Raw genomic sequence first — 25,220 nt, 5'->3', positions numbered from 1 at the left:
TGCCTAATCTATCATTTAGCTGGGGACCCCCTGGAACTCCCTCAAGGACCCCTGGGGGTCCCCGGACCCCACTTTGAGAACCAATGCTGTAAGCCGCACAGACAGATGAAAGCCAATGAGTTTTTCTCACCATGAAACGGTACCCCTGCCTTCACTTGTGCTTTTCTCACACACCATTCCACTCTTCCAACAGCCGCGGTTGCACGGTGAATCGCCTTCGGGCAATGCATTTTTCAGTGCAGCCTGGCATGGCCTACACTTAAGTGTGTTAATTTGTTTTCCCTAGGAGTGTTGAGCAGTCATTTGAAGCGTATGCTACTATACTGTAAACCTTGGTGTTAATTCAACTGAGAAGTTTTATTGGTGTTATTTCCTGTCTCAGTAGACACTTATAAGGTTTTAGTTCAAGGTTGTACTTTATTGTTATATCTTGTGTACAGGTACATAAGAGTCAAACTTATTTTGGTTTGGCTTCCTTCAGACAATGCAGCAGCATAGGTAATAATAACAAAAGAATAATGATGGAAATCGTAAAAGGATTTAAAGAAAAGAAAGTCAAAGAGTGCAAAAAGAGAATAGAAAGAGCATCATCATAAGTATATTATAAGTCATAAGTATAAGGTATAAGGTGTATAAGGCTGTTGTAGTTTCTAGGACTATGAATACCTTGGTGTTGTTGAGTATATATGCCCTCTGTAGTAACACAAGAGCAATGCTCTGATGAAGGCTCATAGCCCAAACGCGTAAGCGTTCGTTTATATTGGTGTGTGCCGATAAAAAAAAAAAAAGAAATGTGAGTACTTTGTCCTCCATTGATTTGAAATTTCGGATGTGCTACATTTTGATGATTTTTTTCAATTGCTATTTTTTATATGTATACTGCAGGGGTCTTCAACGTTTTCAGGCCAAGGACCCCCTAGCTGAGAGAGAGATGAAGCAGGGACCCCCTCCTCTATATTGTATAAAATTGTGTTTCAGATTAAAGTTTTTTTTTTACTTGGTCTGATCTTTTTTCCCTCTACACCTATAGCCTCTTTGCCAAAAATAGCCGATCTACAAGCTCTCAACGCCTCGCAGCGCGAGGCGTTGAGAGCTTGTAGATCGGCTATTTTCGGCTAATGTTCCCCTCAGAAAAGGAATTCTAGGGTTCGAGTGGTTAATGTAAAAAAAACTAAATCCTATCACACAAAGATTTGGCGGACCCCCTATAGTAGCTCTGAGGACCCCCTAGGGATCCCGGACCCCCTGTTGAAGACCCCTGGTATACTGGATTTTGGGTCTAGCACTCCACTGAGAAAACCCATTGTTGATGCGCAACCTCTTTTTCTTATATATGATTCTATGACTCTGCCAAAGACGGCTTCTTTATTGGACAGCTGAACACTCTCTCTCTCATACCGTACCACCACCACTGATCTATGGGGTTTCACCTGGCACTGAACGCTGGGAGCACAGCCCCGTCAATGTGTCTGTGACCGGCGTCGGCGCTCTGGCCCGTTCATGGCTGTCGTTGTCATTTCTTCCTTTTCTTAACACACTACAGTAGGCTGTGACAGCGGAGACGGTTGGTGGCATGGCAATGGGCGAAAGAGAGGGATGCAGGAGAACGCATGATCGAAGGCATTTAACCTGGCTTCTGTCAGGGGAGTGAGTGTTTCCAGAGAGAGAGAGAGAGAGAGAGAGAGAGAGGGAAAGTGATCTGAGTTGTCAGACAGGAGAGATGATAGGTTAACCCTTTATGGCCGGGAAGGGAACGCATGTGTGTCATTTTAAGATTTCTTTGGCTATTCAAAAATAGCAGATCTACAAGCTCATAGCGCGGCACCGAGTGCCGCGCTATGAGCTTGTAGATCTGCTATTTTTAGAAAAATTGTGTCCCTGGAACAAAATATTTTTAGATGGGAGGGGGTCCGCGGACAAATACATATTATTTTGGGGGTCCTTGACACAAAAAGTTTGAAAACCATTGATAATAATAATGAGCAACATAAGTAAAAAAGATATGAAAAAAAACTTTAGGAAAAAAAACTGTTAGGATTTACAAGACATTTGTAAAATGTTTAGTTTTTTTTTTGTGAATTTGTAAAAAGATTTGAGTTCAAAACTTTCGCTTTAAAAAAGTATATATATATTCAACCTAAAGATTTGCACACATTTTCACAGTTTAAAAAAGAAATAGCAGATCTACAAGCTCATAGCGCGGCACTCGGTGCCGCGCTATGAGCTTGTATATCTGCTATTTTTGTGTAGCCAAAGAAATCTTAAAATGACACAGATGCGTTCCCGGTCTTAAAGGGTTAAGAAGTGGCGAGTGGAGGAGGAGCGATTTATAGATGGATGGGGCCATCGTGTAAAGAGAGACAACTCTTAAACGGATGAAAGCCGTGAAACATGTTGTAATGGAGCAGTGAGGATATAAGTGTGGCGTAAATACTTGAGATTTGTTTTGGAGACGGTCTTCACATTCTTGACATGAGGGCAAAAATAAATACAAATCCTTTAAACATACCGTATGTCAGAGACACACTTTTATCTATGATAGTGTCCTATCTCTAGCCCTATTTTATACCTATCTACAAGCTCACATCGCATCGCGACACGTTGTGAGCTTGTAGATCTGCTATTTTCGAACATTTTAGTACTTTTACTTTTGGTACCAATACTTTTGTACTTTTACTCAAGTGAATTTTGAATTCCTGACTTTTACTTGTAACGGAGTATTTCTACATTGCACTATTGATACACTTTTACTTACGTAAAACATTTGAGTACTTTTTTTCCACCACTGGCTGTCCCTCTGAATGCATGCATTCATGACATGATGCATGTCTGTAGAACAGTGGTTCTCAAACTGTTTGGTGCCAAGGACCCCCAAATAGACACTTATTAGACCGCGGACCCCCATTCGTAAAGATAAGCCAGGGACCCCCATAAGAGAAGATTTTACGGCTCTCTAACAGTGATTTCAACCATTTTAATTTCAAGGACCCCCAGTTTGACATGCATTAGGGCTACGGACCCCCATTTAATGGCATTTATACCTCTGGGGCCCCAATTCATATTGTAAAGTCAATGTTAATTTAACTCTGAGAGTGTACAAATGGAACCAAATGGACCCGTTAGGGTCCATTTGGTTCCATTTGTACACTCTCAGAGTTACAGACCCATAAGGGTCCATTTGGTCCCTGTCCATCATTTAGCTGGGGACCCCCTGGAACGCCCTCAAGTACCCCTGGGGGTCCTCGGACCCCACTTTGAGAACCAATGCTGTAGAATAAACTGTTGATGAAAAGAGAGAGAGAGAGAGGGGCAGAGAAAGAGATGACGAGAAGGATCCAAACTTGTATTTGTGAACTTTCCTCTATAAATCTGGAGCCAAGTACAATGTGTCACCTAGTTTTATTTAAGTCATCCATTCTCAGTTAATGATCTCCTTGAGTTCTGTCTGAGTGAGCTGGAATCGAAGACGGTTGCGTCTGAACTACATTGGGTCCAGCAGACAAATGCGTGATTAAGCTAATTCAGCCTAACCAGAATGCATGCTCGTCTCCTTTGTGTTATCTTATTGAGGTCAGGTGCTGAGTCGGCAGTGAAAGAGTCACTCAGTGTCACTCGGCAAAAACAACCGATATCTACCTGCTATGTTGTTCGGCAATGAACAATGAATTATAGTCTTAGCATGACTCCCTCCCTCCCTCCCTGGTGGTAGTGTGTACCTGGAAATCGAGACTTCCTCATTCTTCATGTCACATCCCTGTCATGGGACTATGTTAAGTTGAAAGTCTGCACAACAGCATTGCTCCTAAGTGTTTAGTTTACTTTAAAACACAGAAAAAATTACATTGTGCAACGTTTCGGCCACAGTTGGCCTTCGTCAGGCCGTCACCTGATGAAGGTGAAGGCTATTGTGCAGACTTTTACTCTTTTGAACTGTCACTTTGTGTCCAGCACCAGCAACAAACTGGATGTGCGCTACCCACTGTTTTGAACTATGTGTTGTTAACCCATTCAATCCGGGAACGCATCTACAAAATGTCTTCTAAATCCTAACAGGTTTCTGAAACCTAACCCTGTTAGGGTGCTCAAACTTTTTCATGTCAAGGACCCCCAAAATGTATTTGGCCGTGGACCCCCATCTCAAAATATTTTGTTTCAGGGACCCCAAGAAGCAAAGATTTAAGTTACAAATGTTCGCTTTGAAATATTCAAAGATTTGCACAAATTTTCTAGCTTTAACAAAAAATAGCAGATCTACAAGCTCATGGCGCGGCACTCGGTGCCGCGCCATGAGCTTGTATATCTGCTATTTTTGAATAGCCAAAAGTATAAAATAATGGTTACAGCTAAAATCTAAAATGACACAGATTGAATGGGTTAAGTAAGTTACCCAGTAAAATCATCAGCTTTGCTCATAGGCCTATGTGCGTATAATGACCAATATTCTCACTGTACCAGTACCAGACACTTGTATGGAGTTTCATTTGCTACATCAAACTAAGCACATTTTGATAATTGAAATACCTCCGTTCAGATAGGGACATCTGGGGCTTAGCTTTCACAGGCGCCTAGCGATATGAATCTTATCCCCGTCGTATCAGCTATCTTGTCTTTCTTGATTATTATGTCGACATCATGTGCTCTCACTTTGCAAACATGCGCGCTTCGTGATGATGTGCCTTTGGGTGAGTGTGGGTCAAAGATATGCATAAGCCTGATTGATAAGGCACCTGTTCAAGATTAGGGATGCTAACGATGAATCTATAATCGATTAATTGCCGTTAAGAATTTACTCGATTACGTGCTCGATGTTTTTTTTGGGGCTAGTGAAAGTTACAGATAATGGTGGGTGTGTGATATAAAATGTGAGCTGACCATAATCACAGTAATCCTTAATCATATTCCATCATATTCAAGGGCTTTTGGAGAGAAATGAGACTCCATAGAGACCAGCAGAGGGGAGGTGTGTGTGTGTGTCTATGTCCAGCTGATGCTCGTTGATGCTCGTTAATGTTATATATATCAAGGCGATTATGTTTCTGCAGTCATTTTCCTTTTGGTCCTAAAAAACGGTGCTTATCAATTAATGACACACGGACAAAGTCAGATATAGGAGTGGTTGGCACCACTCAAAAATCACAAATCTTCTCTTCTGGGGGTCCCTGGCACAAAACATTTTCAGATGGGGGTCTGCGGCCAAATACATATCAAATTGGTGGTCCTTGGCACTAAAAAAGTTTGAGAACTACTGGTGCAGAGTAGCCTGGTTCCATACCATAGACCCCGCCCACTCTCTGAGTGGACTGCCTCTTGGTCTGGAGTTGTAAATGTGAACCTAGGACTTCTCCGGTACAAATGCGTCCAATGAGAGGCGGAGGTGGGCGTGGGGATCCCTTAGGATTGGTTTAGGGAATTTCTAATCCCCTCCCCCTTGTAATCCCCGACACTGGAGCCAATTTCAGACTGAAGCTCCACGCAGCTTCAGTCTGATAATCAGGCTAGGTCCAGAGGGTTTAAGTGGTTAAAAGTCGGTGAGTCATACTCACTTTCTAAATGTGGAGAAGTCCGTTCCATGACGATAGGTGCTGCACTCCAAGCTGCCGGTGCATTAGCTTTAATAGGACAACACATGATGACTGAACAACGGATATTGTTACCAAGTTTTATTTGGTCCGGGACAAACCGTCTTCTGTCTTTATCGTGAGGACTTTTGGTATCGATCAAAATAAATGCAATCTCACTTGCAATTAAGAAAAAAAGAAAAAAGAAAGCAAAAACATACGCACTCGCACACACACGCACACGCACACGCACACACACACACACACACACACACACACACACACACACACACACACACACACACACACACACACACACACACACACTCTTTTCCCCAGAGGAAAACAGAGAGCTTACACTCCCAGAACCCTGCCTATAGGGCATTGTTTCAATATCACACTTTTCATCAATCAGCTGCTTATATAAGTACTTTCCCTGCATCATGCCCAGCATGTCCTCCACCCTCTCCTTGGGTGGCTCAGTGTAGTCAGAGATACCTACACTCTTCTGAGTGAAATTCATTCTAAGGATTTTCTGTGCATTTCTATCACTTGCCCAGTAAGCCTGCCGAGATTTTACAACAGAAGGCCTATGTTGTTTGATGTTGTTTTTTATTTTATTTGTTTTATTCTTTTTGTGAATTCATTGAAGTGAGTATTTAACCCATTAAGACCTGAAGCTGATTCTACATGTCTCCTAAATCTCAACAGTACACACATTTTGCACACATTTTCTTAGCCAATAGGCTATTAGGCTTGTGACCTCTTTTAAAGGGTTTTATAGCATCATCATCCATGCAGCATCCACCTCCTCTCCTCATGTTCAGTCCCAGAGCTCCACATATTCACAGTGGTGGGTAATTTAACTACTGTATGTAGAATGTATGAGGCAGCTTACTAGTTCCCACAGGAAGCCTTCCCACGTTCTGTAATTTGTTGACTGCTAGAGGTCTAAAGTGCTGTCTGTCACACACTACTTAATACACATACACAGTTACACACACACACGTACACACAAACATTGCTTTGCATTGCCTCAGGACATGTTGAATAATCATACATACATGGTACTGGCCTGCTAGTGCTCTCCACGTCTACAAACCCCATGCTTCCATCCAGGCAGCAGTTTGCTCGCATCACGTTTTGGTTTGCGGCATCATGGCAAGCACGCTAAACATCGCCACACATCACGAGTCGCGACACGTTGTTAGCTTGTAAATCTGTTCTTCATGGCGAACAACACCCTCATGCAAATGCTTAACCAACACTCCCTATCCCTAGTACTCTGGGTATGTTATAACAGGCAAACATTTGGCGAAAATAGGCGGACATTCAGCGAAAAAATAACCGTTGTACAAGCTCACAGTACCGTTGGTGAAAGAGAGAAAAGTATAGAGTGAAAAAAAGAAGGGGGCCAAGTATAGACCCCTGGGGGACAACGGTAAACAAAGTATATACTGTAGGGTTTCAGTTGTTAATGAATAACCTGTCCTTGAATAAACAGATGCGAGCGAAGGAGCTCATTTGCATAGTGACACCATGTTTCTGCTTCAGGTCCACTCCGTGCATGATGAGCCCGTGGAAGCTCAAACAAGCCGTGCGTGTGTCTGTGTCTGTGTGCGTGCACGTGGGTTTTGCATGGGTGTGTGCACTTGCGTGTACGTGTTAACTGTGTGTGTGTGTGTGTGCGTGTGCGTGTGTGTGTGTGCGTGTGCGAGCGTAGGCATGGGTACGCGTAACGGTGCATGCATCCGCCCTGGCCCTGTCCCGTTCGTTCCCTGTGGCTGAACTATTTGTTAACCCATTGAGACCTGAAGCCGATTCTCCTAAATCTCAACAGTTTTCTGAAAAAACGTATGTTTCTATATCAGTGGTGCTCAATCTTTTTCATGTCAAGGACCCCCAAAATTATATGCATTTGGCCGCGGACACCCATCAAAATATTTTGTTCCAGGGACCCCCAGAAGCAAAGATTTGAGTTAAAAATGTTCGCTTTAAAAAATATATATATTCAGAAGATTTGCACACATTTTCACGATTTAAAAAAAATAGCAGATCTACAAGCTCGTAGCGCGGCACTCGGTGCCGCGCTATGAGCTTGTATATCTGCTATTTTTGAATAGCCCAAAGTGTAAAATAATGCTTTTTAGCTCAAATCAAAAAAATGACACAGTTCCAGGTCTTAATGGGTTAAAGAGAGAACATATTTTAATTGAATAGACTTCCCCGCGCTGGCTGTGAAACCTCATTACTGGTCCCACTGTGGAAGAGAGAGCAGGGAGAAGGTAGTTTCCCCGGGGGGAGACGCGGGGACGAGGGGGACGGGGTAGCAGCAAGAGAACTAGCGCTCAGACACATCCTCGGGGGTGAAAAAGCAACAAAAAAACCCAGCAGAATGGAGGATAATATAAAGAAATGAGAAGAATAATTGGAAAGACTGCACCCTTAGGATAGGAGGAGGGGACGAGGGAGTGAGATAGAGTGGCCTGTCAGGACGTTCACAGTAAAGACAGTCATCATCATTTTTCTGGCTGGACCGGCCAGGAAGGACCAGCTCTTTAGTATATGTCACTGACTGATGAAGTTCACTAACTAACTAGTAGACTAGCACAGGGGTCTTCAACAGGGGGTCCGGGACCCCTAGGGGGTCCTCAGAGCTACTACAGGGGGTCCGCCAAATCTTTGTGATATGATTTTTTTTTTTTTTACATTAACCACTTGAACCCTTGCATCCCTTTTCTGAGGAGAACTTTAGCCAAAAATAGCCGATCTACAAGCTCACAACGTCTCGTGCTGCGAGACGTTGTGAGCTTGTAGATTGGCTATTCTTGGCAAAGAGTTATAGGTGTAGAGGGAAAAAAGCAGCAAACGTTTATCTGAAACACAATTTGATATAATATAGAGGGGGTCCCTCCCTGCTTCATCTCTCTCTCAGCTAGGGGGTCCTTGGCCTGGGAACGTTGAAGACCCCTGGACTAGCAGATAAATAGTTGATTCCAGGCTATGGTTGTCTGTCTGGAGTGAAGCTGCAATATTCAGTTCAACTCACACACATAATGATCATGAATTTATTTGCATTGCCCTTTTCAAAACAAAGTTAGAACTGAACAAAAGCACTTGACATTTTCAGAAACTACTTAAAACGAAGACACTGATTTTGCTAACCGTAGCTCCTCAGGCTAATAATAATAAGCAGTTCCACAGCCTATAGGTGCCCGGACAGCAAAAAAGCCCGATATGGGTTTTGAGGCGAGTTTTAGGGACAACCAGGAGGAGGGCCTTATCTGAGAGGCTGCGTGCCATGCAGGCTGATAAGGGACCACCGCTTGGCACGGCCACTGGCTCTGCTGTGCCTCGCTCAGGTTTTGCCTCCCGGCGGGGCTCCGGTCTGCTCCGACTTGTTTGAAAGTTAGCGGAGGAGGCGTCAACCTATTACGAGTGAGAAGAACGTCACTTCTGCATTCCTGTTGGGGCGGGACGACCGGGGGGCTGTTGAACAATTACGCGACAGTGGATTCCTTTGCGTCATGTAGGTGACGCGCGGTCAGGTCTTGCGACAACTCATCACTAAAGTACGACATGAGAGTGTGGGGACATGTTGGTTTACCAGCTTTCTAAATCACCTCAAACTTCCCTCACAAAGCAGCATACTGTGCACAGAGAGAGAGAGAGAGAGAGAGAGAGAGAGAGCGAGAGAGAGAGAGAGAGAGAGAGAGAGAGAGAGAGAGAGAGAGAGAGAGAGAGAGAGAGAGAGAGAGAGAGAGAGAGAGAGAGAGAGAGAGAGAGAGAGAGAGAGAGAGAGAGAGAGAGAGAGAGAGAGAGAGAGAGAGAGAGAGAGAGAGAGAGAGAGAGAGAGAGAGAGAGAGAGAGAGAGAGAGAGAGAGAGAGAGAGAGATGAACTGTTGTACTGGATGAGTGAGTGAGTGAGTGAGATAAATAATCGAGAGATGTATTGAATAGACAAATAATGAGAACGAGTGAGTCAGAAACAACTTGAACGCGAACAGACAGTGTGTGTGTGTGTGTGTGTGTGTGTGTGTGTGTGTGTGTGTGTGTGTGTGTGTGTGTGTGTGTGTGTGTGTGCGTGCGTGCGCGCGTGTGCGTGTGTTCCATCTTGTAGGTGCTATCAGGTTAGCAACCCACCACTGGCTGTTGTCATGGTGACACCATGGCAACCAGAGAGTCCTTGCTTGAAGAATAGTTTTTCTATTTATCTATATAGGCGAGACGCTAGCCTAACACTCAGAGACAGAAAATGTTGTAGCAATAGAAAATGATAGTGACACAGACTTTAGTATATCTTGATGCAACGTGTTGAGGGATGATAGATGAATGACTGTCTGACTCTGTAGCAAGTGTCATGTCAATCAGACCTGCGGCATAAGAGTTATGACTTTTAATGACTTTCAGCTGTAATTATAGCTTCTCCCCATCAGGTCGATTGGTGTCGTATTTGTTGTGCAAAAGCAATGCACGCAACTTCCAATCATTGGTGGAAAATGTCATGTCATATTGTCACTTCGTGGGTATTTGCAAAACCGCTGCAGAAGGAGAAAACATAGGCACAAAAAACAAAAGGGTGTCAGCCCTGGGGGGCTTGAACCCCTAATAACCCATTGAGACCTGAAGCCGATTTTACATGTCTCCTAAATCCAAACAGTTTTCTGAAAAACGTAGGTTTCTATATCAGTGGTTCTCAAACTTTTTCATGTCAAGGACCCCCAAAATGATGTGTATTTGGCCGCCGACCCCCATCAAAATATTTTGTTCCAGGGACCCCCCAGAAGCAAAGATTTGAGTTACAAATGTTTGTTAAAAATATATATATATTCAAAGATTTGCACACATTTTCACGATTTCTTGGGCTATCAAAAATAGCAGATATACAAGCTCATAGCGCGGCACCGAGTGCCGCCCTACGAGCTTGTAGATCTGCTATTTTTGAATAGCCCAAAGTGTAAAATAATGCTTTTTTTAGCTCAAATCTAAAAATGACAAAGTTCCAGGTCTTAAAGGGATAATACAAACCTCGAGCTCAAGCGGTCCATTAAACTCAGTCTGGTGCAGTCCTGCAGGCATAGTGCAAGTCAATGCAAACTGACAGGTTAGCTGTTGGTGCCCACAAGGCGTGCTTCTCACGCAGACGGTTAGGCAACAGATCTGTACGACAAGTACACCAGGTAGAGCCACGGGCAAGGTGTGATGTCATTTATCACCCCTGTCAGTTAACCCATTGAGACCTGAAGCCCATTCTACATGTCTCCTAAATCTCAACAGTATTCTGAAAAACGTATGTTTCTATATCAGTGGTGCTCAATCTTTTTCATGTCAAGGACCCCCAAAATTATATGTATTTGGCCGCGAACCCCCATCAAAATATTTTGTTCCAGGGACCCCCCAGAAGCAACGATTTGAGTTCAAAATGTTCGCTTTAAAAATATATGTATTCAAAGATTTGCACACATTTTCACAAATTTTCAAAAATAGCAGATCTACAAGCTCGTAGCGCGGCACTCTGTGCCGCGCTATGAGCTTGTAGATCTGCTGTTTTTGAATAGCCCAAAGTGTGAAATAATGCTTTTTAGCTCAAATCTAAAAATGACACAGTTCCAGGTCTTAATGGGTTAAAACACTGCAAAGTCAGTAAAAGTCGCTGTTTGTGTGTTTTTTCGCATTGTGCCATCAGTATTGTTTGTGTGTCTCTGTGCTGTTGTTTGCACATTTTTTGTGCTGCTAACAGCATGTGGTTGTATAGAAGACAGTTCTGGAAAAAGCTTTACGTATTGATTATGTCTTATGTATATACTGTATGTGTGTACTGTACATGAGCAGGCACATAGGGGCAAGGTTGAGGTTAGTCTTTATTTCTGTATTGTGTGTGTGTGTGTGTGTGTGTGTGTGTGTGTGTGTGTGTGTGTGTGTGTGTACGGCTGTCCAATGCGTAGACACATAAGCTGATTTGATAACGTGCTTAGAAAGATCTCATTTTCAATCCGTCGGTGTTAGCTTTGTTACATCACTGCAGCCGGCTGTGTGTGTGCGTGTGTGCGTGTGCGTGTGTGTGTGTGTGTGTGTGTGTGTGTGTGTGCGTGTGCGTGTGTGTGTGTGTGTGTGTGTGTGTGTGTGTGTGTGTGTGTGTGTGTGTGTGCGTGTGTGTGTGTGTGTGTGGCCCAGAGGGATGGGGGGATGGGGGAGGTAGTGATGTAGTGGACTATCAGGGACTAGGCACATGGGAATGCTCGGAACAATGACACGTGCCTGTGCCATGCACACAGAGCGAGCGAGACACACACACAACACACGCACATGCACGCACTACAGACAGACCTTTGCTCTTAAAGGCACAGCGCTATTAAACACACAGGCCAACAGTCAATAAAGCTATATATATATATATGTACTGTATACTGTATACATTACACTCCACATGCAGCGTATAAATAAGTTCTCTTCCTCGCTGGTGTTGTAACTCTGTAACAGGTTGTGAGAGATGATGACGCACGACTGCTGCAACACACTCTTATTACCACATAATACATGTCCAATACCGATCACACACTGCTCTGTTGTGAGCTTGTAGATCAGCTATTTTAACTATTATTGTATGACACCGTTGTGCGCGGAAGTGTAAAATAATGCTCATGGATGTGTTGATATATACATTTCAGAAAAAAATATATTTAAACAAACAAAACACATTTCTTTATTTGATTCATCAAAAAAAAGTAATCGATTGATAGAATAATCGCTATATTTACTTTCTACTTTTATTTTTTAATAATAATAATAATATTCTAACTTATACACTTATACCTAACGCTTAGCATTATATATTATACTTTTGAGATGCACTGAATGGTACCTGTGAAATAAACTGTTATCTCTCGCTTGTCCTCTCAATGCCCAGTAAATATCAACTATTAGTCATCTAGGACTGCTGGCAAGGCTAATAGCATGACTCATCCTTGTGAATAACTGTCAACAAATCTAGAATGAGTAATTCTTTGTACTTCATTCCAGCCAAGGTTCAGAGGATGTTTTGAAACATTTTGTAAGGTTTGTCTTCTGTTTGCCTGACAGGAACACTGATTTAGCTCTGTTCCAGTAACCCGTAAAATTATGAAATAGAGAAAATAGCCGATCTACAAGCTCACAAACGCATCTCGATGCGACACGTTGTGAGCTTGTAGATCTACATTCCCAGCTGTCGTTCATGGCTGGAGGGTAGGGCTTCTGTTTTGTGCTGTCATGCAAGTATTTGCCTTTTCTTTTTTTTAATCTGTGGATTTCTCTCATAACGACATGCCCAAAATATGGACGCCAGATTGACTGTGGTGAACCATAATAACCATAAACCCTAATAACTTCCAGCATACTGTGTAAACACACACACATTGTACATGTACTCTATTAATAATGTCTGTGTTGTCTTACAGATCAATCTACGGCTCATTTTGGTCAGTGGGAAGACAAAAGAGTTCCTTTTCTCTCCGAACGACTCGGCGGCAGACATCGCCAAACATGTTTATGACAACTGGCCAATGGGTGAGTAACTGAAGCAGCATTAGACATTTAACTCTTTGAATGTCGTCGACTCGCTAACGCGTCAATTGCTAGTTTGTCCAGTTGGCCGTCGACGCGTTGGACGCGTTGGACGCGCTGGACACGCGTTCATTGTTTAATCTCTGATCGCGCTATGCTGCTTATTATTCAATCTTGGTTTCGAGTTCCACTTACTTCACCCACACCTGCATCCGGTTTTATGACGCAGATTCCGTTTCCGGTTTTCATTGTTTTTCCTCCGGTCATTTTCGGCCAGAATAGGGAAGCACATGGTTTTTCACACGGTATAATAAACGAACGGAGAGGTTCTCTTCTATAATCTATAGTCTGGGTGACGAACAGTCATCGCCGTCGTGTATCACATCGTGTTTTTGGCCGATCGGACAATCTGAGAACACGTCACATCCGGTTTGATGTATTTGACTGTTAGACTGGGTGTGGGGGGGGCGAGTGAGTCAGCGAGCTGATCAAGCTGTCATTTACTGCTCTCTAGTGGCATATTTGTCGTATGGGTTAAAAACCGCACTCTGACAATTTATTTGAATGAAAAATTACAAAATAAATAAATTAAAAAACACGAAAATCGCTGGCACTGGGGGAGTACTTTATGAAAATACTCTGGCAGTTTCACCCCCAAAATGACTATTTTTCCTATTGATTACACACCCCAATGTGAGACTTGAATTCATGGAGATTTTTTTGTTTTTTGTCGCATTCCTAATACAATAATTTGATGACCGGCAGTGGCTCTGGTAGGAGACTCAAAGTGTCAACTTTGAGTCTTTTTGTTCTTTATTCTTTGGAAAAGTAATTTTTAATATGTTAGGAAACATGTGGATATTTATTCACAAACCATAAAAAATGTGACGCAAAACTGCGTCCCGAGGACTCCCGAGTCCCATTGTTTGGGAAACACTGGTGTAGTCAATGATATATGAATGTCAAGTACACTCCGTCCTACAAAGGGAAAGCATGTTTCAGTGGTCACATCATGAATAATATTTATGTTATTATGCCAATATAAATTACACCCATAAATGTGACAAAACAATGTTCTGCCCACTTCTGTCTCAAAACAGCCATAACCACAAGAACCCTAGCCTCCCTATTCGGGGGAGAACATTCTGTGAAAATAGCAGATCTACAACCTACAACCGCAATTCGACGTCTTGTGTGCGTGTAGATGGGTCTATTTTTGGCCGAAGAGATTTGATGTAGAGGGAAATACAGATACTAGTGTACCTAGTATAGAGCCCTGGGGGGCCCCGGTCAACGAAGTATATTAAGGTTTAAGTGGTTAATTTACAGGAAATTAACTATAGAGCCTTTATTTTACTTTTACTACTGTTTGGCTGTGTAGTAGTGATTGTTACAAAGATATACAAGATGGTGGGGTCACTGCAGTATATCTTATGCATCTTTACACTTACTATGCCAGTGGTTCTCAAACTTTTTCATGTCGAGGACCCCCAAATTGACACTTATTAGCCCGCGGACCCCCATTTGAAAAGACCTGAAAGGGACCCCATAAGAGACAATTATTACGGCTCTAGCAGTGATTCTCAACCACTTCTTAGAGAACCAACGTACTACGCTAGTACTCCCTTCACACTCCTGTGTAACCGACCCCATGCCAGCTTGTAACGACCAAATTAAAAACATGCTTATCTCACGCTCAATCGGCTGTTAGAAGACATGTTCGCTGGCGGATGAGTAGCAGGTAGTCGGAATATGACAGCACATTGAATTAGGCTTAGGCGGCTTACGCTTAGAAGACAGGATAAAACTCCATTGCCTGCAGCTAGCGAGGAAGCGTCGCGCGGCCTCAATAAGATTAGCGTTTGCCCTCCTGCGCTTTGGCGTCGGAGCTCGGGGGTCAATTTCCCCTTCCCCGATGTGCGCCAGCCAGTCGGTTTGGGAAGTGCACTGTAGAATCCTCTGTGTTAATGTATCCATTAGTAACTCTTCAGAGTCATATTGACACTCAGAATTCCACAGTGTAGCCTCTGTGTTTTGCCTAGAGTTGGGATCTTCGACGCTGACTCAGAGCCTGTTAGTGAAACACTAACACCTTGTACTGGGTCTGGAGAGAGTCCACATCTGGTGGCCAGACCCCCCCCCCCCCTCCCCTGCTCCCTCCCCCGTTCCTTCTCCCTCTGCTTTTAACCCATTGAGACCTGAAGCCGATTCTACATGTCTCCTAAATCTCAGCAGTATTCTGAAAAACGTATGTTTCTATATCAGTGGTGCTCAATCTTTTTCATGTCAAGGACCCCCAAAATTATATGTATTTGGCCGCGGACCCCCATCAAAATATTTAGTTCCAGGGACCCCCAGAAGCAAAGATTTGAGTTAAAAATGTTCGCTTTAAAAATATATATATTCAAAGATTTGCACACATTTTCACGATTTTTCAAAAATAGCAGATCTACAAGCTCGTAGCGCGGCACTCGGTGCCGCGCTATGAGCTTGTATATCTGCTATTTTTGAATAGCCCAAAGTGTAAAATAATGCTTTTTAGCTCAAATCTAAAAATTACACAGTTCCAGGTCTTAATAGGTTAAATCCTAGCCTTTGTTTTTAGGCTCTCCTCCGTCTCTTTCCATGTGACCTTTCTTGCCCATTCTTTCTCCTTCTGTTGGATGTTTTGTCACTCGGTCTTTCATGCGTCTCATAATGCAGGGGTCCCCAAACGTTTTCATGTACAAGGGTACCGCCGCATTGATATGTATGTGGCCGCAGACCCCCCATCTGAAAACGTTTTGTTGCTAGGGACCCCCATTGTTTAAAAAAAATATATATTCAAAATTCACACATCTGAACACGAAGATGTGAATAGATGCAAATTCAACACCGGGGCGCGAACGACTTGACTTTCACTTCCCTCGCGAAGCGAGGCGATAACTGGCTTTACGTCCGGTGTGAATACACCGTGAGGATGGCAATGTCAGTATACATCCATCAAAGCTCATAGCGCGGCACCGAGTGCCGCGCTATGAGCTTGTAGATCTGCTATTTTTGAAAAATCTTGAAAAAAAAATGTTTTAGATTTTTTTTCAAAAAACTGCTAGGATTTAGATTTCTTTTACGAATCGCCTCAGGTCTTAATGGGTTAAAAGAAAAAGTTTTTTTTATTTTCACATCGTGAGCTTTGAATTTGTTCGATATTTTTTTTGTTTCGCCAATAATGACCAAAATAGGGATTGATTATTAATCGATTGTTTTATTAAATTATTTCAATTTTTATTTTTATCGATTAACATCCATCCAACATTTTGGTCCCACACATGTCTTCTTAACCCATTTTGGGTGGGAACCCATATTTGTAACTATACCTTTCAGGATGGGAACCCCTTTTCTTGTAATTTTCTAATAAATATTTGAAGTTTTTCCAGAAACTTAGGTCAGGATTTAGAAGGCGTCTTTAGAACCGGCCTCGGGTCTAAATCCCATTAAGACCGGGAAAGCATCTGTCATTTTCGATTTGTAACACTTTAACCATTATTTTATGCTTTGGATATTCAGGAAAAAAAAAATCGTGAACATTTGTGCAAATCTTTTGAAGATATACTTTTTGAAGCGAACATTTGTAACTCAAATCTTTGCTTCGGGGGGTCCCTGGAACTAAATATTTTGAGATGGGGGTCTGCGGCCAAATACATATATTTTTGGGTGGTCCTTGACATGAAAAGGTTTGAGAACCACTGATATTATAGCAACATAAGTGTTTCAGAAAACTGTTAGGCTTTAGAAGACATTTTGTAGAATCGGCCTCAGGTCGAATGGGATTTGGTGATTATAATGATTATGGTGATAATGAGGATAATGATAATGAGGATGATGATAATGATGGTGATGATGATGGTGGTGATGAGAAGGAGAGGATGGGAGATGGATAGTTAGATAAAGAGGGATAATCAGTGGAGTCAGACCAGTGTGAGGAGGATGTCACACAGGAAGTGAAATGAGACGAGCAGCAAACAGGGAGGATGTGGCCAGAGTGCAGTATGACACAGGAAAGAGGAGCTATTGATCCTCCCTCCTTCTCTCTGTCACAATCTGTCTCTTTCAACTCGTTAAGACCTGAGGTTCCCATTCTACAAAATGTCTGCTAAATCCTAACAGTTTTCTGAAAAAAACGTATGTTTCTATAATATCAGTGATTCTCAAGACTATTTCATGTCAAGGACCCCCCCAAATTATATGTATTTGGTGGCGGTCCCCCATCTCAAAATGTGTTGTTCCAGGGACCCCCAGAAGCAAAGATTTGAGTTAAAAATGTTTGCTTAAAAAATATATACCGTAAATTTCGGACTATAAGCCGCGACTTTTTTCCCATTTTTCGACCCTGCGGCTTATATAACGGTGCGGCTTATCTATGGATTTATATAGCTAACGGCCACTAGGGGACCTCCTAAATCTAGGGATTTTACACCCACGTCTTATAGTCCAGTGCGGCTTATATATGTACAAATCATTCAATTTAGCTGCTGCGGCTTATATTCAGGTGCGGCTTATAGTGCGAAAATTACGGGTATATGATTTTTCAAAAATAGCAGATCTACAAGCTAATGAGCTTGTATATCTGTGTGGTTACACAGATGCGTTCCCGGTCTAGCTTATTGTTGCTGTCGGGCAGAAGCCTCTTATCTCCATACTTTAACTTTTGATGGTGTTTTTTGTGTTTGATTAAACATAACACATGTTAAATGAATGCCCTACTTGATCATGCTACAGCGTCACTACGGCCAAGCGACGCGTTTTGAGCCTGTCCATCTGCTACTTTTGCTGTTTTTGAATTTGAATCCTGAAAAGCAACAGTTTTGGTACATATGAGGTTTCCACCCGACAGAGACCATATAATAATGATTCAACAGCCAGAGAGAGAGAGAGGCTGCAGTGTGACAAATAATCCCAGAGACTTTTAAAGACGTCTCTTCTCAAAAGAAAACATTAAAATGAAGGAATAAGTAAAAAAAAATAAAGAATGAAACTATATTAAAATACCCTTGATGCAGGCGTTGTTTCATGATATGGAAAAACAAAAATCAGCGTGTATGTGACGTGACGGAGAGAAGCACTCATCCTCTATCTCTCTCTCTCTCTCTCTCTCTCTCTCTCTCTCTCTCTCTCTCTCTCTCTCTCTCTCTCTCTCTCAGACTGGGAGGAGGAACAAGTCAGCAGTCCTAACATCCTGAGACTCATCTACCAGGGCCGTTTTCTACACGGCAATGTAACGCTAGGAGGTGAGAAATTACACACACACACACACACACACACACACACACACACACACACACACACACACACACACACACACAGCAGTGCATTTCTGTAAAGTTCCCCGTCTCTTCCTGGTCCCCAGAACAGAGGCACCTTAGTGCTGTAGACAGGCCTGCTTTGACAGAGAGACAGAGAGCAGAGAGGAAATCCAGAAAAAGAGAGAGAGAGAGGAAGGAGGCTGGTCAGGAAAGGGGGAAGAGCAGGGTTTTTATAGGCAGACGTCAGGCTGCAGGCCACGGAGCCATTGGAGAGAGAGAGAGAGAGAGAGAGGGGAAGGAGACAAGGGCTGCTACTATCAATTGTTTTCTTAGTGATTATTATTATATTGATAACTTTTTTTGATTCATCAAATAATCGAGAACCATATTTTTCTTCTTTAAAAAAAATAAAAATAATTGTATATCAACAAATTGATCTAGAAGTTCACATCGTGAGCTTTTGAATTTGTTCGTTTTTTTTTTTTTCGCCAATAATGACCAAAATAGGGATTGATTATTAATCGATTGTTTTATTACATTATTTAAATTTGTATTTTTAGCGATTAACAAGATTGCTCGATTGACTTGAAAAAAGTAACAAAATCTGCCCAAAAAACGCACATTTTTGAAAATACAGAATTTGTTTACATTTGTCAGTTACAAATGTTTTTCACGCTTTTTCAAAAATAGCAGATCTGCAAGCTCATAGCGCGGCACTCGATGCCGCACTATGAGTTTGTATATCTGCTATTTTTGAATAGCCAAAGTGTAAAGTAAGGGGTATAGTCCACCGAAAGTCCATCCACCCCACCTTCTGAGAGCCTGTGACGTCCCTGGCACAGACTGATATCGCTGATACTGATTCCAGCATTTTAGGCCGTATTGGCAGCTTTTACGATACTGGTATCAATATCAGAACAACTCTAGCCGTCTTGGAATCAGAAGGTTCCCGGTTCAATTCCCGGTTCTATTCCCTGGCTCCTCCTGACTGTGTGTCAAAGTGTACGCAAAACACTGAACCCCTAACCCATTAAGACCTGAAGACGCATCTGTGTCATTTTTAGATTTGAGCTAAAAAAGCATTATTTTACACTTTTGCTATTCAAAAATAGCAGATCTACAAGCTCATGAGCTTGTAAATCTGCTATTTTTTTATTTTTGAAAAAAATCGTGAAAATGTGTGCAAATCTTTGAATATGTATAGTTCTTTAAAGCGAACATTTTTCACTCAAATCGTTGCTTCTGGGGGTCCCTGGAACAACATTTTGGGTGGTCCTCGACATGAAAAAAGTTTGAGAACCACTGATATTATAGCAACATAATAAAAAAAAATCCCCTAGAAGCAAAGATTTGAGTTAAAAACGTTTGTTTAAAAAAATATATATATTCAAAGATTTGCACAAATGTTCACGATTTTTCAAAAAAATAGCAGATCTACAAGCTCATGGCGCGGCACTCGGTGCCGCGCCATGAGCTTGTATATCTGCTATTTTTGAATAGCCAAAGAAATCTAAAAATGACACAGATGCGTTCCAGGTCTTAAAGGGCTAACTGCTCCCAGTGAGCAGGTTTGTTGCCTTGCGCGGTTTCCTCCGCCGTCAGTGTGTGAAGTGAATGGGTGAATGTGTAATGCACTTTGTGAAGCGCTTTGGAGAAAGGCCGAGCTATAGAAATGCAGACCGTTTACCATTTCTTTTGAAGCAGCCGGGCCTCACTTCTTACACCTCTATACACGTCAGTGTTAATTTAACTCAGAGAGTGTACAAATGTAACCAAAATGGACCCGTAAGGATCCCATTTGGTTGCACTCCCTACAAATGCATAAATTAGCACAGGGTTTTTACTGTGTAATGGTTGCTTCCAGTTGACGGTTAATGCAGTGGTTCCCAAACAGTGGGTCGCAAGTAAAGTTTTTACTTCTTATTCTGGGTTTTTCCCACACACAGTAAGAATAGAACAAACAAGGATGTAAATGGAAAATGGACTGCATTTATGTAGCGATTTTCTTTCTCTAGGTCATTCACAAGTCTGGTCAGATGATGTGAATGAGAGAAGTTCATAGGAAAATACAGGGGTGCAAAAGTTCATGGCCAACAGACATCCTGTCTGTTAAGGTAGCAGAATGTGCCGTGGTCATCTTCTTCTTGCACAAGCGCTAAAGCCTCAAGTGTGTTGCAGCGTGCGAATGGCCTCCCCGTTCATCTTGCTGGAAGATGAACATCTGGTCCTTGTAGATAACCGTGTTCTTCTGCAAACATGTCAATGTTTCTACACAAATTGCTCACCACTAATTGATTAGACTAAGATAAGAGAGGACGCAAACTTTCTGAAGTTCCCTAAACTCAGAGGACGCAAACTTGGTGAAGTTCCCTACATTTAGTACACTACTACGCTTACAATTAAAAAAAAGGTGCATGGGCTTTCAGAGACATGTTAAAGGTTGACTAAGGTCACACGCATGCAATATGAAAAACAGGTGTGTTACTCACACCCATTGTATAATATTCACTACAATTTATACAGTTAGCGCTTTTCTCCAAAGCACTTCTTTACAATGTGTTTCACATTTAAGCAATATTACACGAGAGGGTGTGCTTTACCGTCATTATTGGCACGCCAGTGATGCGGTCAGGAACGAGCCGAAGGCGAGTTCCGCCAGCATCACTGAAGTGCCAATAATGTAAGGTAAAGCACACCCTCGAGTGTAATATTGCGATTATACAACAGTTACCAACAAAACACATCCAAATGTATTCATATTGTGGGGCAATTAATAATAAAAATGTTTCGCTATTGTCCGTTTCCCTGTAAAGAGAAGAGTTTTTGACTGAGAGACATTAAATAGTCCCTGTAGCAGTGCTTTGAGTTTGAGGCACCGTCTCATCAACACAGCTGAGCTATCAATGCTTGCGCAGTGGAATGAATTCCAGTAGGCTATATGCTCCGTCGTACGACGTGTCACGCGGCCAAAATAACTGATCTACAAGCTGACAACGCGTCGCGATGGCGACGCTTGTGAACTTGTAGATCGGCTATTTTGGCCGCGTGACACGGTCGTACGACGGAGCATATAGCCTACTGGACTGTTAACGAAATGGGAGTCATTTTACTTTACACAGGAGGATATTTATAACCTTCTAAACATTGATCAACCGTAAATCCACCAAATTAACAACATAGTCCATTTTGCATAGCTGTTTGTTCTCCGGTGGCGGCGGTGGGTCAGGCTACTGTCTGTTTGTTTTCCTACCGTGGGACAGAGTGACTTCACAGCACAGCTGTGCCATATAATGGTCTAATCAGGTGCGGACTGGACTGCACTGCGGAGTGATTTATTAATGTGATTAGGCCCGTGCTATAATGCTGGTTTGAAGCACGGCTAGAAAGCTATTTCAACCAATCAGATTGCTTGGTCGGAACTACCTGTTGTATAATCACCCATTCACACACACACACACACGTTCACACACCGATGGCGGAGGAAACCATGCAAGGCACCAGCCTGCTCACCGGGAGCAGTTAGGGGTTCAGTGTCTTGCTCAAGGACACTTCGACACGTGGCCAGGAAGATATAGTACCTTTATTAAAAGGATCAACCCCTTGAGACGAGTCATCTCGTTTTCGAGAGGGTCCTTATGACAAAAATACAAACAGTACAATAGACAAACAATACAATAAGTACAACCATGCATACTATACATAAACAGGACAAAACAGACTTAACAAAACAAAACAAAACAGAACGGAACAAAAACTCTCCTGAAACTGTCCGCTCCAACCCCACCTTAACACCCACAAAATAGCATAGAGCCGGGGATCGAACCGGGAACCTTTCGGATTCCAAGACGGCCGCTCTACCTCCTCCTGAGTCACTGGCTATAGTCCCCAACCCTGTTACACTAGACCAGGGGTCTTCAACAGGGGTCCGGGACCCCTAGGGGGTCCTCAGAGTTACTACAGGGGGTCCGCCAAATCTTTGGGTGACATGATTTTTCTTTTTACCTTAACCTCTTGAACCATAGCATCCCTTTTCTGAGGAGAACTTTAGCCAAAAAATAGCCGATCTACAAGCTCACAACGCCTCGCGCTGCGAGGCGTTGTGAGCTTGTAGATCGGCTATTTTTTGGCAAAGAGGTGTTTGGTGTAGAGGGGGAAAAGAGCAGACCTAGTGAACAAAAAAAGTTGAATCTGAAACACAATTTTATACAATATAGAGGGGGTCCCTGCCTCATCTCTCTCTCAGCTAGGGGGTCCCTGGCCTGAAAACGTGGAAGACCCCCTGCACTAGACTCATTACTGCCACTGCCAACTGATTCACTTATCATTGGGTTAACATGTTTGCACACTGACACACAGAAACCTACTCCTAACACATTCAATCCGGGAACGCATCTGTGTCATTTTAGATTTCTTTGGCTATTCTAAAACAAGCAGATATACAAGCTCGTAGCCGCGCTACGAGCTTGAACATTTGTGCAAATCTTTGAATATATATATTTTTAAAGCAAACATTTGTAACTCAAATATTTGCTTCTGGAGGTCCCTGGAACAAAATATTTGACAAATGTTCACGATTTTTTTACAAAAATAGCAGATCTACAAGCTCATAGCGCGGCACTCAGTGTTGCGCTATTAGCTTGTATATCTGCTATTTTTGAATAGCCAAATAAATCTAAAATGACAGAGATGTGTTCCCAGATTGAATGGCTTGAACTCACAATGTGGTAGCCACACTACACAGGCCGGCTGCTTCTCTGCAGGTCCTCTGTATAAATACTTAACAAAGTACAAAAGTGGTTCAAAAGAAAAGAAGTTGGTGTAACTTAAGAAATTCACTGACAAGTAGACTTTCTTTTTTTAATTTTGCTTGCATGTCGATGTGTTTCACTTCACCGAGCATTCCCAGCCGTCATTTATAGCCATCCACAGGGGCATCTGTTTTGTGTCGTCATGCAAGTAGCAGCATGAGCTGTGATTGGTCTACTCTACTCCTTAGGGAACAGACGTACAGACAGACAAACAAACAGACAGTACAGACAAACTATGTCCTAGATGTCCGCCATAAAAGGCTGTATATATCACGCTGTTGGGATCTTTTTGAGATGCAAAGTCCAACAATGAGCAGCTGATTGTGCTGCTGGACACATTGGCACACATAAACACGCACACATGCGTCACTGGCATTATTATTATGATGAGTGGGTCAGCTGATGATAGCGAGGATGTATGTCATGACTTTATAATCATGGATGTGGCTGAAATCTCCATCACATGTCTGTCTCTCCCTCTCTCTCTCTGTGTCTCTCTCTCCCTCTCTCTCTCTCTCTCTCTCTGCCAGCTCTCAAACTGCCCTTGGGGAAGACCACAGTGATGCACTTAGTCGCCAGAGAGACCTTGCCTGAGCCAAATTCCCAAGGTAACCGGCTTTCCACCACCGCTACCCCCCCCACCCCCCCCGCCGCCGACCCCTCTCTTTTCAGCAGGCCTTTCACACGCCTCAAACAACTCTGAGCGCCTCTATTCTCCACCATGATTTCTCTCTCTCTACACATGGCTTTTGTTTTCCTCAACACAGTCATTGCTGCAAATAACCAAAGTTTCTCCTAAATGTATCCGCGGGACATAGCACGGTGTCTAGAATTCATAATGTTATTATTATGTAAAGTCACCATGCTGGGTAATTGTATGGCAATTGCTACAGGCCGGGGGGGGGGGGGGGGGGGGGGGTATTCAATTGAGCGAAGGTCTGAACCAATCATAATATCTACAGTAGCAGCACTGTGATGGAGGGGCTTACGGTATACATTATGTAGTTGTTATTTGTCCATCAAAGTGTACAGTACTTTTAACCCATTAAGACCTGGAACTGTGTCATTTTTTAGATTTGAGCTAAAAAGCTATTCAAAAGTAGCAGATCTACAAGCTCGTAGCGCGGCACCGAGTGCCGCGCTACGAGCTTGTAGATCTGCTATTTTTGAAAAATCGTGAAAATGTGTCCAAATCTTTGAATATATATTGTTTTAAAGCGAACATTTTTTAACTCAAATCGTTGCTTCTGGGGGTCCCTGGAACAAAATATTTCGATGGGGGTCCGCGGCCAAATACGTATAATTTTGGGGGTCCTTGACATGAAAAAGATTGAGCACCACTGATATAGAAACATGCGTTATTCATTAACATTGTAAATGTTAATGTATGCCGCCCCCCTTTCCGTGCAGAAATTGTAAAAGTGGCAGCTCATAAATAAAAAGTATCAAGATGTGAAGAAAAATAAAGAAATATACTGCTCACTTCAACCCTCTTCAGAAAAGACGGGCTGAGTTATGACTAAACAAATGTCTGATTTTGAACAAATTTGAATTTCACATTAGCACAGTCTTTCTAGCCTGGTAAACCCTCCCTCCGGAAATCTCATTTCCATTCGATGTCAGGAAGGAGTCTGGCATGAACGCCCATTCTGCAATATTGGGGAGTTTCCAGCGAAATCAGGACCTAACCGCGCCTATCAGCGTCGTCGCTCATCGTTCTGTGATTGACAGCTTACGTTGGCCAATCAGGTGGCGAGTTCGAGTGAGCCCGAATGAAGCCGAGTGCAAGCCTGAGTGACGCCGAAAAAAGACGAACGGCAGCCATTGTTGTTCTGCGAGTGCCTTCACTTCTTACTTTTGTTTTTAAAACGGTCTCAAACTTCTTTTTTGAGGCACGGAATTTACTATTAAGATATCGTTTGGATAGAATTCAGTTGTTTAACTTCATATATGTGGTCAATTAATCATGACAGAGCCTATTTAAAAATATAAATTCAGAGAACCGGGAGGGGCGGGCTGTGACACGCATG

The 25,220-nt window shown here is 42.7% G+C and overlaps 1 protein-coding gene across 1 annotated transcript in view; it reads left to right on the top strand.

Moving 5' to 3' along the window:
* ubl3a (ubiquitin-like 3a) overlaps positions 1-25,220 on the top strand; it is a 58,261-nt gene that overhangs the window by 31,480 nt on the left and 1,561 nt on the right. Inside the window, exons 2-4 of the mRNA XM_084073807.1 lie at positions 12,995-13,103; positions 18,281-18,367; positions 23,721-23,798. Coding sequence (XP_083929933.1) covers positions 12,995-13,103; positions 18,281-18,367; positions 23,721-23,798 — 274 coding nt within the window. The remainder of the gene's footprint in view (positions 1-12,994; positions 13,104-18,280; positions 18,368-23,720; positions 23,799-25,220) is intronic.

Source organism: Gymnoscopelus microlampas (assembly GCF_963454915.1).
Source record: "Gymnoscopelus microlampas genome assembly, chromosome: 12".
Taxonomy (NCBI): Eukaryota; Metazoa; Chordata; class Actinopteri; order Myctophiformes; family Myctophidae; genus Gymnoscopelus; species Gymnoscopelus microlampas.
The sequence above is the reverse complement of the archived record's forward strand: the minus strand, read 5'-3'. Positions and strand labels throughout refer to the sequence as shown.